At 51.5% G+C, this 17,492-nt stretch overlaps 1 protein-coding gene across 2 annotated transcripts in view; it reads left to right on the top strand.

Moving 5' to 3' along the window:
* The window catches only part of Grid2ip (Grid2 interacting protein), a 43,140-nt gene extending 26,781 nt beyond the window's left edge, over positions 1-16,359 (top strand). For both annotated transcript variants that reach the window (XM_087903311.1, XM_087903310.1), the window contains 10 exons: positions 422-838; positions 3,772-3,859; positions 4,472-4,549; positions 5,101-5,297; positions 5,616-5,771; positions 5,912-5,998; positions 6,477-6,606; positions 6,701-6,819; positions 9,034-9,198; positions 9,416-16,359. In XM_087903311.1, the coding sequence (XP_087759437.1) occupies positions 422-838; positions 3,772-3,859; positions 4,472-4,549; positions 5,101-5,297; positions 5,616-5,771; positions 5,912-5,998; positions 6,477-6,606; positions 6,701-6,819; positions 9,034-9,198; positions 9,416-9,487 (1,509 nt within the window). In that variant the 3' untranslated portion in view covers positions 9,488-16,359. The remainder of the gene's footprint in view (positions 1-421; positions 839-3,771; positions 3,860-4,471; positions 4,550-5,100; positions 5,298-5,615; positions 5,772-5,911; positions 5,999-6,476; positions 6,607-6,700; positions 6,820-9,033; positions 9,199-9,415) is intronic.
* The last annotated feature ends 1,133 nt before the right edge of the window (positions 16,360-17,492 follow it).

The raw sequence follows: 17,492 nt of genomic DNA, 5'->3' as shown, positions 1-17,492 counted from the left end.
TTCAGTCTGTGCTGGAATCTGTCTGCTACCCCATTCCACGTCTGTAGCCACCCCAAGTTATCCCCTGTTCAGTATTTATCCCACCGTTGCCTGAGGCTATCATATATTTGTTGTCTCAGGTTACCCCATTCCTCGACCTAGAATATCCAGCTCACAGCCTCAGGCCAAACCCACCAATCGCTTCTGTACCTTTCCCTGGGCTATTTCATCCTTTCCCTAAGGCTACCTCCATATACTTACTGTGTCTCAGGTTAGCCCATTCTCAAGCTATCCCACGAGCGACTTCAGCCTAAGGCAGCGGACTGCCTATCCTGGTCCCTAGTTTCTCTTGCTCTCCACCTGCTTGCGGTTTTACTGCAAACTGTGCCAGTCTACAGGGCTCCAACCTGACCTCCCGCTCGCCTTGCTCTCCCCGGGACAGATGAGCTTCCACGACGACCAGGGCAGCTTTGTGACCAATGAGAGAAGCAGCGCTAGCGAATGTGTCAGCAGCAGCGAGGAAGGCAGCTCTCTGACCTACTCCTCCATCTCTGACCACATCCCCCCGCCCCCACTCAGCCCCCCACCGCCACCGCCCCTGCCTTTCCACGACCCCAAACCCAGCTCTCGCTCCTCCGATGTTCCCCGAGGTCCTCCTCAATCATTGACCAAACCCCTCACCCAGCTCAGCCACCCAGTCCCACCCCCACCTCCACCACCCCTGCCCCCACCCGTGCCCTGCGCGCCCCCCATGCTCTCCCGGGGCGTGGGCCACCGCCGAAGCGAGACCAGCCACATGAGCGTCAAGCGCTTGCGCTGGGAACAGGTGGAGAATTCAGAAGGCACTATCTGGGGTCAGGTAGGTGACCCGGGGACCAGTGGCTCTCCCAACTGGCTGAGTAGTCTGGATAGTAACATTGATGGGAAGATCCATCTTCTAGTCCACTGCCGCTGCCTCCTCCTCCTTCCACTCCTCCTTAGTTTTTTTTTTTAATTACATTTATTAAATTATATTGAGTGGGAGAGGGGCATGGGTGTGGAGGTCAAAGGGCAACATCCCAGGGCTTTAATCCAGGTCATCAAAGTCGTGAAAGCACCTGAGCCATCTCACCAGTTCCTGGCCTCTTCTAACATCAGCTAGAATATCCCTTGGTCCTTCTCATCCTGAGCCGAGGAGAAGTGACAGCCTTCCCAAAGATAAATGTGTCCCCAAGCCAAAAGCGCAGTGGGGAGTTCTGGAAATACTACCCTACTCTCCTGCAAACCCATCACTCCTGCAGCTGAACTAGATCTCTTAGTTTCTGGTTTTTCACTCCAGGCAATCCTTCTGCCTCAACACCCTCAAAGTGCTAGGGTTAGAGGAATGAACCACTCCAGCCAGCTCAACTGCTCCTCAAATACGGCCACGGAAAGCTGGTGACAGTGGCTCATGCCTGTAATTCCAACATTTAGGAGGCTGCGGCGAGACTCCAAGCACATGAATCATATTGCATGCCTGTAATCCCAACACTTGGGGGGGGGGGTGGAGGCAGGAGGGTCAGTTCAAGGTCATCCTTGTCTGTATGATCAGTTTGGTGGTGGTGGTGGTGGGAAGGGAAGTTTCTCGTCTTGGGTTCCTGGAGACCAGATTCCTATAAGCCTGAGATGTGTCCACAAACGTGCTCCCCAAGCCTGAGATGTGTCCACAAACGTGCTCTCCAATATCATCCCCAGTCACCAAGACTGAACACCCCTGGCCACCCACACTGCCAGGCATTCTTACCCAGCAGCCTCTTTCTGAAACTATATATCTACTTGTCTCTCTTCCTTTAGGATCTTTCCCACAGCAACCACCCTCATCCTCAGCCCCTGTTCAAGCCGCTTATGGCCATTGCAGGTGGTCACCCTCTACATGAACTGTCTTAGTCCTTCGGTTCAGCGTCCAGCCGCTGGCCTGTCCCAGTTTCAATGGCCCTAGCACTAACTAGCTCATCCTGCCTAAGGCAGCCCTGGGATGAACACATTCCCTGCCAACCTTCAGATGAACCCATTCGCTGCCAACCCTCAGGCAGGTGTGGTGGCGTGTACCAGTCATCCCAACACTCAGCAGGCTGAGGAAGGACGATTATGAGTTCGAGACCTCTCTGGGCTACATAGCAGGTCTTTATCTCAAAAAGAGGGTAGGAGAGTGCTGGGAGGTGGCTCAGTGGGTGGTGCCTGCCACATAAGCATCAGGACCTGGGTTCAGACCCCAGCACCCCTGTGAAAATCTGTGAAAATATACATGGTGGTGTACATCTATATCTCCAGGGCTGACGAGGGTAGAGACAGACAGATCCCTGGAGCTCATTGGCCAACTAATTTAGCCACAGTAGAGCTCTAGATTTAGTGATAAGATGATCTCAAAAACTAGGGTAGATAGAGCTAAAGACATACTTTAGTAGGTAAGAGCACTTACTACTCAAGCTTGAGGACCTGAGTTCAAATCCCCAGTACTCATGCTTAAACAAAAAGATGAGCTGGGTGGTGGTTGTGCATGCCTTTAATCCCAGCGTTTGGGAGGTAGAGGCAGTCGGATCTCTGAGTTCGAGGCTGCCCTGGTCTACAGAGTGAGTTCCAAAACAGCCAGGGCTACACAGAGAAACCCTGTCTCAATAAACAAAACAAAGCAAAAGAAAAAAAGGTGGCTAGGAAGTGGTGGTGCACGCCTTTACTCCCAGCACTCATGAGGCAGATGCAGGCCTATTTTTGTGGATTCTAGGCCAGCCTGGTCTACAAAGCAAGCTCCAGGACAGCCAGAGCCACAAAGAGAAACCCTGTCTCAAAAACAACCTAAAAGAAAAAATGGTGGAATACGTTAAAGACACCTGAAGCCTGCCAGTGGCCTCCACATACATGCATACACATGGGCAAGTATGTACACATAGACCAGACACACACAAAAGGAGCCTTTGAAACAGGACTAACTCCTCAGGTCTCTTCTGAGCCCTCGTGGTTGTCACCAGCCTCATCTCTCCTGTCCCAGCCCCGTCCTCATGGATAGAGTACCAAGAATGGATGCTTTATTGACCAGAAGGGTAGTCAGTTTATAATTTGGATTATGTAGTATTTCTTTCTTTTAAAAAATTATATGTGTGTGCAGATATGTGCACATGAGTGCAGGTGCTGCTGGAGGCCAGAAGAGGGCATCAGGTACCCTGGCACTGGAGTGACCAGTAGTTATGAGCTGCCTGATGTGGATGTTGGGAACCACACTCAGGTCCTCTGCAAGAGCAGCAAGTATTCTTAGCTGCTGTGCCATCTCTCCAGGCCCTGCTTGTAGCATTTCTTTTGTTCTATTTTTTTTGGGGGGGGGACATTCAAGACAGGATCCCTCCATGTATCCCTGACTGTCCTAGAGCCCACTTTATAGACCAGGCTGTCCTCAAATTCACAGAGATTCGCCTGCCTCTGCCTCCCTAGTGCTGGGATTAAGGGCATGCACCCACCCACCCACCACCACCCAGCTAATTTCTTTCTCTTCCTTCCTTTTTGAGACAAAGATGTTGTTGTGTAGACCAGGCTGGCCTGAAACTCACAGAGACCTCTGCCTCCTGAGTACTGGGATTAAAAGCATGCTCCACCATGCCCAGCTTCTGATTAGCACTTCCTGCAGCCTCCTCTCACTCCTGTCTTCCTCTTGGACTTCCTGGGTCTTGGAGGTCTCGGGATCACCTACATCACTTTGGGAGACCCCCGTACGAACTTCAGAGGACAAAAGCAGGCTAGCTGCCTGGGCTCTTCCTGCTTTGACCTTCCCATAACCCCTTGCAGCTCGGGGCAGACTCTGACTATGATAAGCTGAGTGATATGGTGAAATACCTGGACCTGGAACTCCACTTCGGCACCCAGAAACCTTCGAGTGAGTGGCCTGATGGGCCTGGGTCATGTCAACAAGCCACACTGCCTGCTGCTTTCTGGGCATGCTCTAGCTCCCAGTCCCCACAGCATGCACTTATTGCTATTGGGTCTTCCAAGCTTCAGGCCCTTCTGCATGCTTGAATCCCTCGACAGTGCTGCAAGCTAGATCCTGCAGCCACCTTCAGTTCTTAATGAAGAAGCCCAGAGAGGCTAGGTAGTTTGCAGAAAGTCACAGAACCAGGATAGGGTGAGCTGCAGGCATCTATGAATGTCCTTCTCAGTCTACCCTTCCCCCTAGTCCTTCCTAGGTATCTCCTTGTAGTGGTTGGAATGTGACTCTAAGCATTCGCAGTCAGTTCTTGTACGTGACACAAGCTCAGAGAGTGGTGGTTTTCATTGCTGGGGTCAGACAAGTCACATGCTGAACGGCCTTAGGCTAAAAGGCTGAGGAATGAGGGGAGTTTGGATGCCTGGCACTGATGTAGTTAAGGTGATGACTGCCAGGAAAAGGGTCCTTGACCGCTTGCTGTGATCACATCTCTCCCTTGGTCCTGCCACATCAGTCCTAGCCTAGCCTCCCGCTCCCCATTAAACCATCCAGTTTCCCTTCCAGAGCCTGTGCCCGGCCCCGAGCCCTTCAGGAAGAAAGAAGTGGTGGAGATCTTGTCCCACAAGAAGGCCTACAACACCTGTGAGAAGCCTAAGGGGCCCATCCCCTGGGTCACAGAAGCTGAGACACGCAAAGGGGTGGGGTGACCGAAATTCCGATGTGGGAGTTGGGACCTGTCACCCTGCTAAATAATCTGCCTCTAAGGGTAGCAGGATCCCCTACCTGGGACTCAGGTGCATACCTAGAAACCCTCTATTGATCACGCTCACCACAATGGATTCCTTCGTTCTGGCCCCGCCTCCAATCGCGTTACCTATCTACTTCGTCCTTCCCTAGTTCCCAGCCCAGTCTGCTGATCCCGCACATATTCCTGGTATATGTCTTTGGGGCTCCGCCCCTTATCAGTCTATAAGATCCCTAGGCTCTGGCTAAATCCATGCCACACCTTTCTCCACTAGGCACTTCTCCCAGGCCCCTCCTCCCGCATCCCTTCTATGCTTCTCCCAGTAGACACTGCCAGTCATCAAGCCCCCCCCCCCCGCACCGCCCGCTGCCCTGAGGCCCCACCCCTGCTCTGAGCTCCGCCCTCTCCCTGGGCCCCGCCCCGGCTCACTCTGGTGCCCTGCCCTCAGCCATCCTCCTAGCGCACCTGAAGCTGACCCCTGGCGAGCTGAGGCAGGTACTCATGAGCATGGAGCCCAGGCGCCTGGAACCTGCGCATCTGGCGCAGTTGCTGCTCTTCGCTCCCGACGCCGACGAGGAGCAGCGCTACCAGGCTTTCCGCGAGGCTCCAGGCCGCCTCAGCGAGCCGGACCAGTTCGTCCTGCAGGTGCTAAGACGGCCCCCTGGTAGTTGTCGCCCCCACCCAACATGGCTACGGGCGCCTTCGCCTGGGCTCCTTCCGCAGTCGGGAGTTGGCTTCTGTCCAGATCCCTTGAAGATTGTCCCTGGCCTCTGCGTCCCAATTTAACTCCTTTGATGATCCGTTCCCACTCGCGGTCAAGCAGATGGGTAGAGAACGTCCCCTAGGGGTCGTGCTAATTTTTCCCAAGGAGTACTCAGTGCAGTAGTTAGAGGACTCCCTCCCCGGGCTGGACAGTAGGTACTGACGGCAGATGGATGAATCCTGGCCCCGACTTTCCTGTAGATGCTGTCGGTTCCCGAATACAAGACCCGCCTGCGCAGTCTACACTTCCAGGCCACCTTACAGGAGAAGACGGAGGAGATCCGAGGCAGCCTCGAGTGCCTGCGACAAGCATCCCTGGAGCTCAAAAACAGCCGGAAACTCGCCAAGATCCTGGAGGTCAGGTGGCTTCCCATCCCTGCTTGTTTAATCTGATCTTCTGTCTCCTGGGGCTTCCAGTCTGGAAACCAAAAACTACACATGGGGAGAGGGATGGGGTGAGCCTATGGACCCCGTTACCCTCGCTCTTCTTCTCACAGTTTGTGTTGGCCATGGGTAACTATCTCAATGATGGACAGCCCAAGACCAACAAGACTACCGGCTTCAAGATCAACTTCCTGACAGAGGTGAGGGCCAGCAGGCAGTCACTTGCTCCAGTTGCCAGACTTGGAGATCAAACCTATGTCAAGTTGTGGCAGTAGAGCCAAGTGTGGTGGCATACACCTGTAAGCCCAGCGTTTAGAAGGTTGAGGCTCAAGGATCAGGAGTTGGAGTCTAGCCTAGGCTAAATAAGAGCCTGGTTTATGCAACAACAACAACAAAAAATGTTCTGCGGGGGAGAAGAAAACGTTATGCCCACAAATTCTTCCCCTGGTTGGGGAAGGGGGATGCCGGCTGCACACAGGCCCAGATGTGACTCAGGCAAAGGGCAGGAGCATGGGACGGGGCTTCTCCGGTTCAGATCCAGGACCTAGGCTTGGGAGGGCTGTTGGAAAGGGTATTAAAGACTAAGGAGTCTAGGAACGCAGAAAAGCCTGGGGTCATGTGGCCAGAAGTCTGGTGGGTGGGACTTTGAGGAGCTTCTGTGGCGGGCGTCCCTTACAGCTAAACTCCACCAAGACAGTGGATGGGAAATCTACCTTTCTGCACATCCTTGCCAAATCGCTAAGCCAGCACTTTCCTGAACTCCTGGGCTTTGCCCAGGACCTTCCCACTGTGCCCCTGGCTGCCAAAGGTAGGTTGGGTTCGTGGGTGAGGGAGACAGATGCATGCTTCCCTGAGCTGGGGATGCAGCCCCCGTAAGACTTGGTTCCTTTCCTGACACGCAGTGAACCAACGAGCCCTGACTGGTGACCTGGCTGACCTCCATGGCACTGTCAGTGAGATTCAGGTGGCCTGCCAGAGCATGTCCCCCTCCAGCGAGGACAGGTTTGCTGTCGTCATGACTGTATCCTCTAACCAGCCTGCTCCAGCACCAGACCGGACTCTGGGATGGTCGGGTAAAGCTGACTGTGGTTCTGGGGCTCAGTGCAGACCCTTGCAGGAATTCCAGGCAGAAGCTGCGTGTGCCTGGGGATTCTGGGAGGGGTTCCATCCTGGATTATGTAGAGTCCATATGCTTATGCCAAAGCTGGGTAGCTGAAGATGGAGTTCTTCTGTGTATTTATGATACTGGGGATCGAACCCAGGGCTTCAGGTGTACAGGCATATGTTCTACTGCTGAGCCAGGCTGGCAACCGTCACTGGAGGATTCCCAACAGGTATACTACTGCCAAGCCCTGTCCTCAGCCCCTCACTGGGGGATTCTAGGCAGGTGCTCTACCACTGAACCACACCCCAGTCCCTCACTAGGGGATTCTAGGCAGGGGCTCTACCACTGAGCCCCTCCCAGCCCCTCACTGGGGGATTCTAGGCAGGGGCTCTACCACAGAGCCACACCTCAGCCCCTCACTGGGGGATTCTAGGCAGGGGCTCTACCACTGAACCATGCCCCAGCCCCTCACTGGGAGATTCTAGGCAGGGGCTCTACTACTGAGCCACACCTCAGCCCCTCACTGGGGAATTCTAGGCAGGGGCTGTACCACTGAGCCACACCTCAGCCCCTCACTGGGGGATTCTAGGCAGGGGCTCTACCACAGTGCCACACCCCAGCCCCTCACTGGGGGATTCTAGGCAGGGGCTCTACCACTGAGCTACATCTGCACCACTCTTTTTTCCCCCTATTTATCTGCTTTTCTTTTCTTTTTTTTTCCACTCTGGAGATTGAGCTCCGGACAATGGACACAGGGAGGCACTGAGCTATAATACCCAGTTCAGTCCCCATTACTCTTTTGAGTCTGAGTCTCTCTGAGTTGTCCAGGCTGGCCTCAGACTCACTCTATTGCCCAGGCAGGCCTTGAACTTACAATTCTCTGGCCTCGTCCTCCCAAGGATCTGGGGTGACAGGCCTTTACCATCAGGCACACTCATAGTTCCCAAAGTCATTGATATGTTGACAACTATCTGTCCTTAAAAATGGTGGGGCCCGGATTTAAATCACAAGAGACAAGGAGAAGCTTGGCCAGTCAGGCACTATAAGCTCAAAGCAAGATGAGAGAGGCATTGTGGGGATTGAATCCAGAGCATTCAATAATTGTTCTCCCAATGAACTGCACACTTTGAATTAGGACCACTAAGTCTTTCTTATGGTGCACCAGATGCTATCTTAAATCCTGGAGGTCCAGAGAGGGAACAAGCTGCCCTTGGAGGACAGAAACAATGAGCTTTTGAACCGTTTTAAATACTAACAAAAGCTAGAGAAAGAAGGAGGCGTTTTAAAAAAGAAAGAAAGCAAAACAAAAAGGGGAAGGAAGAAAAAGGAGGGGGAAGCAAAAGAGAAAAGGCCTGCTGTGGTATTGCACACATGTACTCGGAGGTAGAGGCAGGAGGATCAGGAATTCAAAGTTATCCTCGACTTTTTAGCTAGTTCTCAGTCAGCCTGGATTACAAGAGATCCTGTCTCAAACATATAACCTAGTATCAGGTAGACAGGATCAGCCCAAGGGAGTGGTCTGAGAAGTGGGCAGGGAGCTCAACACACTGAAATCCCAGCACTCAGGATGCTGAAGTAGAAGGAGCTGGAGTTTAGCCGGGCAGTGGTGGCTCGCGTCTTTAATCCCAGCACTCGGAAAACAGAGGCAGGCAGATCTCTATGAGTTCGAGACCAGCCTGGTCTACAAGAGCTAGTTCCAGGACAGACTCCAAAGCTACAGAGAAACCCTGTATCTGAAGGGAAAAAAAGGAGGAGGAGGAGAAGGAAGAGCTGGAGTTCAAGGCCAGCCTGGGCCTTAATGAGACCCTGTCTGGAAATAAAACAAACAAATAATAACAAAATGAACAAACAAGAGTCAAGAAGCTACTAAGCAGAATTCTCCAAGACGATGGCGCCCCCTTGTGGAGAGAGGAATGTCTGAGGACGTACACAATGTAAATTAATTCTGTATGAAGGACGGGTGGCCTGAAACCTGTGGCATAGGGAGTGAGGGTGGGGCACAGTTCTCTGCCTGCAGGAAGGAAGACTCTATCAGAGCAGAGAGAGAGAGAGAGAGAGCATGCAGATTCCAGCCGAGGAGGGTCAGTCATCCAGTGACTCTTTCCTTAACCAAGGCCCCCCGCCCTGTAGTCCTTTCTGGAAACGGCACAACCTGCTCTGCGGGCTCTGGACGGGCTGCAACGGGAGGCCATGGAAGAGCTAGGGAAGGCCCTGGCCTTCTTCGGAGAGGACTCCAAGGCCACTACCTCAGAGGCTTTCTTTGGCATCTTTTCAGAATTCATGAGCAAATTTGAGGTGAGCCGGGGTGGAGGCTGGAGGGGCCCCTGAAGGGAGGTGGGCCTAGGACAGCGTCCTCCCCAAGTTCCCCTGGGAAAGAGTGTCTGTCAATGGCATATACCCTGTCTCTGGTGTGGTGGGGTCACAGCCTCAGCACCAGCCACCTGGGTGCCAGGAAGAGGCAGGAAGGGTGTCATTGATGTTGGGACCACTGACCACTCCCTCACATCTCTAGAGAGCACTCAGCGACCTGCAGGCAGGAGATGGCCCACGCAGCTCCGGGATGGTTTCACCCCTGGCCTGGTGATAGCTGCCACCAAGCATCTTCTGCAGTCTGAGCACGGAGACCGGAAGTGGAGGCTGTAACCCCCGAGGGACGTCACAGGGTCCAGGGTACTTGATCATGCAGCTTGTCTGCAGGAAGGGCTTGGGTGCAGTGGGGGCCGCAGCCCCGTATCTCCTGCTACCTCAGCTGCTAAGCTCCGCCTGGCCCTCTTCTGCCCATCCTCCTTGGTCTCCCAGACAGCCTGCCTGGCTTCCCGTCACCACACCCTGCCTCGTACCCACAACGGTGAATAAAATGCTGCTTTATGTCAGGGGCTGTCCCACCTGAGGGCGGATTGCAAAGTGGCCGCTGGCCTGGAACCCTTGCCTGTGGCTTGGTGGGAATACACCGCTCGGGATGTACAGAGTTACTCTCTGAGTCTGCTGGAGGGGGCTCTGGACCAGAGACGGACACTCGAGGATGAACCCACTAAGCCAGCACCAGAAAAAAAGCCTACAAGTTCACTGCCTCCACGGCTCCTGGAGGAGGGCAGGCAAGATGGAGACTGTGAAACAGGGTTGTAGAGGCTGGAAGTGGGGGGGCTGTGGCAACATGGAGTGGGAGAAAAAATTCTCGGCTGGGGTTACTGAGAAAGAGGGAGAGGAGAGCCACTGCTATTAGGCCATTGGATCTAGGCTTTGTCTTCTTTTTATGAATTTATTTAATTTTATTTTTGAGAGACAGGGTCTCGTGTAGCTCAGGCTGGCCTCAAACTCACTGTGCAGTCAAGGGTAACCTTGATCCTCCTGCCTCTACCTCCCAAGTTCTGGGATCATAGGCGTGTGCTACTGTGCTCCATATTCTTATTTATATTCTCTCTCTCTCTCTCTCTCTCTCTCTCTCTCTCTCTCTCTCTCTGTTTCTCTCTCTCTCATAAGGAGTCACTATATAACAACAGACTGGCCTTCCAGTTCACTATGTAGCTCAGGTTGGCCCCCAGCTCACCGCTGTACTCCTGCCTAGGCCTCCCCAGCGCTGGCATTATGTTACTAAGGGAATGAACCCAGGGCCTGGAACATGCTAGGTAAGTACTCTGCCACCGAGCTACACCCCAGCCCTCGCTCTGCTTTTGGGGAAGTGTCTTAGTTGCTCAGTCTGACTTTGACCTCCCTCTGTAGACCAAGTGGGCCTTGAACTTTTAAGTCTTCTACCTTAGCCTCCCCAGTAAGTGGAAGGCAGTTCTGCACCTCCTGGTCCAGCCAAAACCGAGAGATAGGGGGTTCTAATTTTGTGTGGAATTGGGGTGGGAGGGGCGTTCACAGAGCAGTTGGGGGTCAGAGGACACTGGCATGAGCTGCCTTTCTCCTTCCACCATGTGGGTCCTGGATATTGAACTCAGGTCATCAGGCTGGGCAGCAAACACCTTCACCCACTGAGCCATCTTGGTAGCCCTAAGAATTGAGCTTTCAATCTTACCAGCTCAGATCCTATTTAGAGGTGGTCAGATGCGAGCTGGAGCAGTTGGGAGTAGACTGGAAATCCGGCGGTTAGGGCCAAGGGGACATGGCAATGGCTGGATGGGGAAGTGACGTCAGTTCAGTGGTCAGTCGCCGCTCCTCACCTGGGTAGTGATGCCATTGCCCGGAACAGGCTGAGTGAGGAGGGCAGGCTCAGGGGTAGCTGACACAATCTGGGCCGTCCGGGAGCCCCAAGACTGCACTGTGTAAGCCTGGGATGAGAGATGAGTCGCCTGGAGCCTGCACGTGGATGGGACAATGAACAGAGTTCCCATCCCTTGGTTTTGGTGTTCTAGGCCCCAGATTCCCACAATACAATGCCATAGGCCTCTCTCCCGTGGGGCTGTTTCTCTTTGGGTCTCTTACTCTGTGCGTGTTTGCTCAAGTGTGTGCCACAGCATGGATGTCAGAGGGCAGCTTGCGGGCTTGGCTGCACGTGCCTTTACCCAAGGAGCCATCTTGCTTTCTGTTTTTTAAATTTTTTTTAAATTAAATCTATTTTATGTTGCTGGGATTCAAACCCCAGGCCCTGTGTTTCTAGCTTCTACCACCATGCTATTCCTCCAACCCTGGCTATTTATTTATTTATTTATTTATGCATTTGAGATGGTGTTTCATAGCCAGGCTGACCTTGATCTTTGACTCCTCTTGCCTCTCACTCTCAATTGCTGGGGTTATAGGCCTGTACCACAAAGCCCAGTTTGACTTTTATTTTAATTTATATCGTTATTTTTTTTTTTTGAGACACAGTCTCTGTAGCCCAGACAAGCCTCAGATCTGTGGCAGTCCCCTGCCTCAACCTTCTGCCTACTGAGACCATAAGGCATGAACTACCCACCCCAGCTCCTCACTTGACTTTCTCCAGGAGAAGTATGAAAGGCTTTCATCTGTATCTTGGATTTTTTTTTCTTGCCCTTTTTTTTAATTTCATTTTTTGTATCTTGAATTTTAAGAAATTAATTCTGTGTGAATATACACATCCACGGGTGGGTTTGTCCACGTGAGTTTAGTGTTCCGAGGTCAGAAGTGGGGATCCGGTGACCTGTAGCAGAAGTTGGAGGCCGGTATAAGCTGGGAGCTCCTAACCGCTGAGCCATCTCTCCAGCACCTCCGACTTTTTCTCCCACTAAAATCAAAATCCCAATAGGTAGGACTTGGAACCTTTGGTTTCTTTTCTCTGGGACAGAAGACTATGCAGACCAGGCTACTCTCAGACTCTGTGTAGAAGATGACCTTGAACCGATCCTCCTGCCTCCACCTTCTCAGTGCTGGGATTACAGGCATGCACCACTACCACTGAATCTTTCTACAGCGCTGGGGCTGGGAGCCAGGGCTTCATATACGCTAGGCAAGCACTCTACCCACGGAGTCAGATCCCCAGCCCACATCTGGATCTTGAGAGCCTTCCACAGGCCTTGACGCTGAGTGTGTTCTCTCTTTGTTCCTTTCTTATGCCCATCCAACCCATAAAAACATTTGAACCAAGATGTGTATGTTCAAGGAGGAACCTGGCTCGTCAGCATGCACTTCTCCCTAGCAGCAAAGCTTGTACACAGTGCCTGGTACCTGTGTCCCAGGAAAAGGGTGTCAATAACCCTTGTTGGGCAGCTGGAGAGGGCCTCAGTGGTTCAAACACTGGTTGCTCTTCCAGAGGACCTAGATTCAAGTCCCAGCATCCACATGGAGGCTCACAACCATGAAGAGGGAGGTGATTTGACTCCCTCTTCAGGCCTCCACAGGCACTGAACACATGTGGTACATAGACATACATGCAGGTAAAACACCCATACACTCATAAAACAATTTTCTTTAGAAACAGTCCTTGCTGGGGAGCTGGAAAGATGGCTCAGCTTAGAACACTAGTCGCTTTTACAGAGGACGGGGTTTCCAATCTCACCAACACGTGGTGGCTCACAAACTCCAGGGACTTTTGTTTTGTCTTGTCTTGTTTTGTTTGGGGGTGGGTAATCTTCTGATGTCAATTTCTGACCTTCCCAGGCACCAAGCATGCAATCCATCCATGCGGGTAAAACACCCCTACACATAAAATTAAATAACTAAACCTGGATTTACAAGTTTTGGTCCACGTTGTAGGCCAGGAGAGATGGCTCAGTGGGTAAAGGTGTTTGCCACTAAACCTGACAACTTGAGTTCAAATCTCCAGTATGTATATGAAGGGGTAGAGAGAAGGAACAAGTTGTCCTCCGACTTCCTTGCATGTACACCCTGGAATATATGCACAAATAAATAAAGAATAATATATTTTTAAAATCTCTGATGGAGTTAGGATTTAAAAACATAGCTTATGCCAGATGTGGTGGTGCACGACTTTAGTCCCAGCACTCAGGAGACAGAGGCAGGTGAGTTCGAGGCCAGCGTGGTCTACAGAGTGAGTTCCAAGACAGCCAGGGCTACACAGGGAAACCCTGACTTGGAAGGAGAAGTAGTAAAGTAATAGTCACGGTTTATTCAGAAGGCTAAAGCAGGGGGATAGAGAGTTCAAGGCCTGCTTGGGTAAATTATTGAGACTCTATCCTTGAAAGAAAAACTAGACAGGAGGAAGAGGAGGCTAGAAGTGCAGTTGGTGGCAGTGTGCTCACTGAGAATGCATGAGTCGCCTATGTTCAATCTCCAGAATGGATATATATATATACACACACACACACATGAGATCTACAGATTATAGACTCCACCAGGCAAAATCTCTCAGCCCAGGCAGAGCTCTGTAGCATTTTCCTGAAGTTAGAAACACATGCCCCTTGCCCGAAGATCCAGCCACTGGACTGCGGTTTGACAAACCAAGCACTAGCTAGGGTTTTTTTCCTTAACTTGCCTTGTATCTGTTATCGATTTGTTACAGCAGTGCTGTGTAACAAGCCAGCCTTAACCTTGCTTTCCTCTCTCCATTATCCCAAGGTGTTGGACATGCTAGGCAGGCGCCCTGCTGCCGAGCCATGCCCCCAGTTCCTTCCTCAGTAAGGGATTCTATCTGGATTATTTAACATCCATTTATTTATTTATTAGGGCGCATCCACTACGTAGGCAGGTGGAGGTCAGAGGGTAACCTGAGGAAGCCAGTTCTCTTATTTCACCATGTGTATTCTGGAGAATGGAACTGTCACTAGGGGGTTCTGGGTAAGCATTATGTTGCTGGGCCAAGTCCCAGCCCCTTATTGGCGGATTCTAGGCAAGTATTCTACCATTAACCTCTATCCCCACCCTCTTTCAAATTTTAAATTTCGAGACAGAGTTTTACTAAGTTACCCAGGCTGGTCTTGAACTCTTTCATTATAATCCAAGCAGGCCTAGAACCTGGGATCCTTCTGTCTTAGGCCCCAGGCAGTTGGGATGAAAAACCTTAACTCGAAATGACTTAAAATGACGACCACTCAGTGCTCAAGGCTTGGGTGACTTGGGCCAGGCTGATCTGAACCAGACCCCGTGGATCCTCACACCTCTGCAACAGTGTGAGTCACGGTAAGTGGCCTTGCCAGTCATGCAGAGGTCTCTCCCACACGTGGAACTGTGGCAGAGAAAGCGAGGACAGCCTCAAGTGGTGGCTCATCCTCTACCCAAAACTGGGATCACTTTCCTAAGTGAGGCAAGAGCCCAAGAGAACAAATAAGCAAAAGCACAGAAATTCAGGGCTGGGGATGTAGCCCAGTTGGTAGAGTGCTTGCCTACCGTGCTTTAAGTCCTGGGTTCGATTCCTGTCGATGCATTAATGGGCTGTAGTGGTGCATGCCTGTAATCCCAGCACTGAGGAGGTGGAGGCAGGAGGATTGGAGTTCAAAGTCATTGGAGCCAACCTGAGTGACAGGAGACCTCGTCTCATTCAATAAATCAATGCACACAAGCCTCTTGGGGTTGTCTCAGACTGGCACACTAGTGACAAGAGCCATCATATTGGAGTGGGAGAAAAACCATCTGTTTATTTTAATTTATATTTTGAGACAGGGTAGCCCAGGCTGGCCTTGAGTTCAGGTAGGCAGATGCTGTGATGGCCACACTGTGAACTCAGAAATGTGGGGAGTATCAGGACATTTTTGAAATCTGCTACATGGCCCCTTGGCCAAGCAGGTTCCAGCCTCCTTAAGGTTTTAGGTGGCAGCCAGGGGTGGTGATGTACACCCATGATCCCTTAGAAGTGGAGGCAGGAGTTTCAGGGTTGTTCCTGGCTACATAATGAATTTGAGGCCAGACTAGGCTACATATGAGGCCGTATCTCAATACAACAAGGCCAGAAAGATGGCTCAGTAGGTAAGGGCGCTTGCTACCAAGCCTGAGACCTGAGTTTGATCCCTGGGACCCACATGGTGGAAGGGGAAAAACTGACTCCCAAAACTTGTCCTCTGACTTCTACATGCACACACAACCCGTTAGTACACACACACACACACACACACACACACACACACACACACTAATTATTAAAATGTTCAAAACAATGTCAAAACAAAATAAAAACTTCTACATGGCCCCTAAGCGTGCCTGGAGTGAGCATTGCTCCAGACTGTCACCAGGTGACTGCTAGGTCACCTGTAAGTAGTCTCTCCTGCAGACACTCCAGTGGGCAGCTGTGAGCTGGGCCTACCTTGCAACCTTTTGTCAGAAAAGCCCCTTGTATTCTTTTGGAATATTATGGCTCCCTTACTCCAGGGCCAGTGAGCTGAGCAGGTACAGAAAGTAAGTGGCCATGTGGCTCGGAGACAGTTCAAGACTCAAGTCCAGACAGCTTGAAAGGGAAAGCTTCCGTTTCTCTGGAAGCAGTGTGTGTACAAAGGGTGGGAACCTGGGGGTGGGGTGCCTCCGTATCAGCAAAATACAAGAGAAGGTTGCTATGTGTGCATCTTTGCCCCTGGATCCAACCGTGCCTGAAGTACACATCTGGGCTTAGCAGTTCCAAAGCCACCACATTCCCCGCCTATGGTAAAATGTTAATTTCTTGACCGAGGCTGGCTACAGACAGGTCTTCCGTGTTTCTAACAGGCTTTCTCTACTCATGAACATAGCTGCCAATACTGTTGACAGGTGCCACATACAATGCTGGGTATAGACACCTTGTGGGTCAGGACCTCACAGTTTAATATACTGTATCTTACGGGGGTTCTGCCCCAGAACCAGTGCACAGTGCCGTGTATGAACCAGTATGTGTCCCCTCTCCAACCCCTCCCCCAAATGATAAAATGTGGGTGCAGCGCTTATGCTCCTGGAATTAAGTTGCTCCTCGACAATAGCAGTGACGTAGCCTAGCCCTGCGTGGCTTTCCCAGTGGTGACACCGTGACCTTTACTGAGTAGTACGCTTCGTGTGTTTACACGTTTTGTTTCAGTTTCTTCACAGCCCTCCGAGGTGGATTTTGTGATCTCCTTTTTACAAATAAAAGTCTGAAACTCATGGAAATTGCTGGAACTTTCTGGATCCAAAAACTCTTGTCTATGGGCATTCAAAGTCCTCTTGAATGGAAATTTTATTCTGTTTCTTTTCTTTTTCCAGACAGAGTTTCTCTGTGTCACAATCCTGGCTGTCCTGGAACTCACTTGGTAGACCAGGCTGGCCTCGAACTCACTGAGATCCGCCTGCCTCTGCCTCCCGAGTGCTGGGATTAAAGGCCTGCACCACCATCTCCCAGAAAATGTTTCTTTTCTCTTCAAAATGTTTTATTTTATTTTATCTATTTATGGGGGAGGGTATCCCAGTTCATTTTCTATCACCATGATACAGATCGTGGTCAAAAAGCAACTTTAGTTCACAAGGGAACTAAAGGCAGGAAGTCACCTAAAGGAGGGAAGTCAAGGCAGGAACTCAAGCAGGGCGGAAGCCTGGAGGTGGGAACTGAAACAGAACCTTGGAGAAAGACTGATTGCTGACTTGCTCCCTCTGGCTCACTCAGCACCCCAGGACGACCTGTACAGGGGTGGCATTTCCCCCAGTGTCCTGGACCTTCCTACACCAATCACTAATCAAGAAAATGCTCCCAGAGACTTCTCCACAGGCCAATCTGGCGAGAGCAACTTCTCAACTGGTGTTTGCACTTCCCAGATGACTCCAGCCTGGGCCAGGCTGACAACATAAAAACATAGACAGCTAATCCGTGTAGGGGGTTCCCACCACAGCACGTGGAAGTCCGAGGACACGTCTCCGTAGTTGGCTCTCTCCTTCCACTGTGTGGGGGCCAGGGTTGAACACACCTACTTCATATGTATGTTTTGGAGGCTGTAAGTCCAAACTCAAGGTGTCAGGAGGCCAGGTTTCTCTGGGACACAGTAAAGTGGCCACTGTGTCTCAATGTCTTACATGATTTCTCTTGGTACACATGTATCCATGGTGTGTCTCTTGGGAATTTTGTCTCATTTAGATTTTTTTGCCTTCTTGAGCCCAGGCCCTGTGCACCCTGGACTAGTGCTCTGCCACTGTGGGGGAGTCTAAGCAAGCTTGTTGCCAGTGTGTTACGTTTCCAGCCCCTCCACCCTTTGAGGCACTCTCTGTGTAGTAATATAGGCCAAGCATCTTGCAATCTTCCTTCCTTT

Source organism: Myodes glareolus, chromosome 2 (assembly GCF_982192425.1).
Source record: "Myodes glareolus chromosome 2, mMyoGla1.1, whole genome shotgun sequence".
NCBI classification, from domain to species: Eukaryota; Metazoa; Chordata; class Mammalia; order Rodentia; family Cricetidae; genus Myodes; species Myodes glareolus.
The sequence above is the reverse complement of the archived record's forward strand: the minus strand, read 5'-3'. Positions and strand labels throughout refer to the sequence as shown.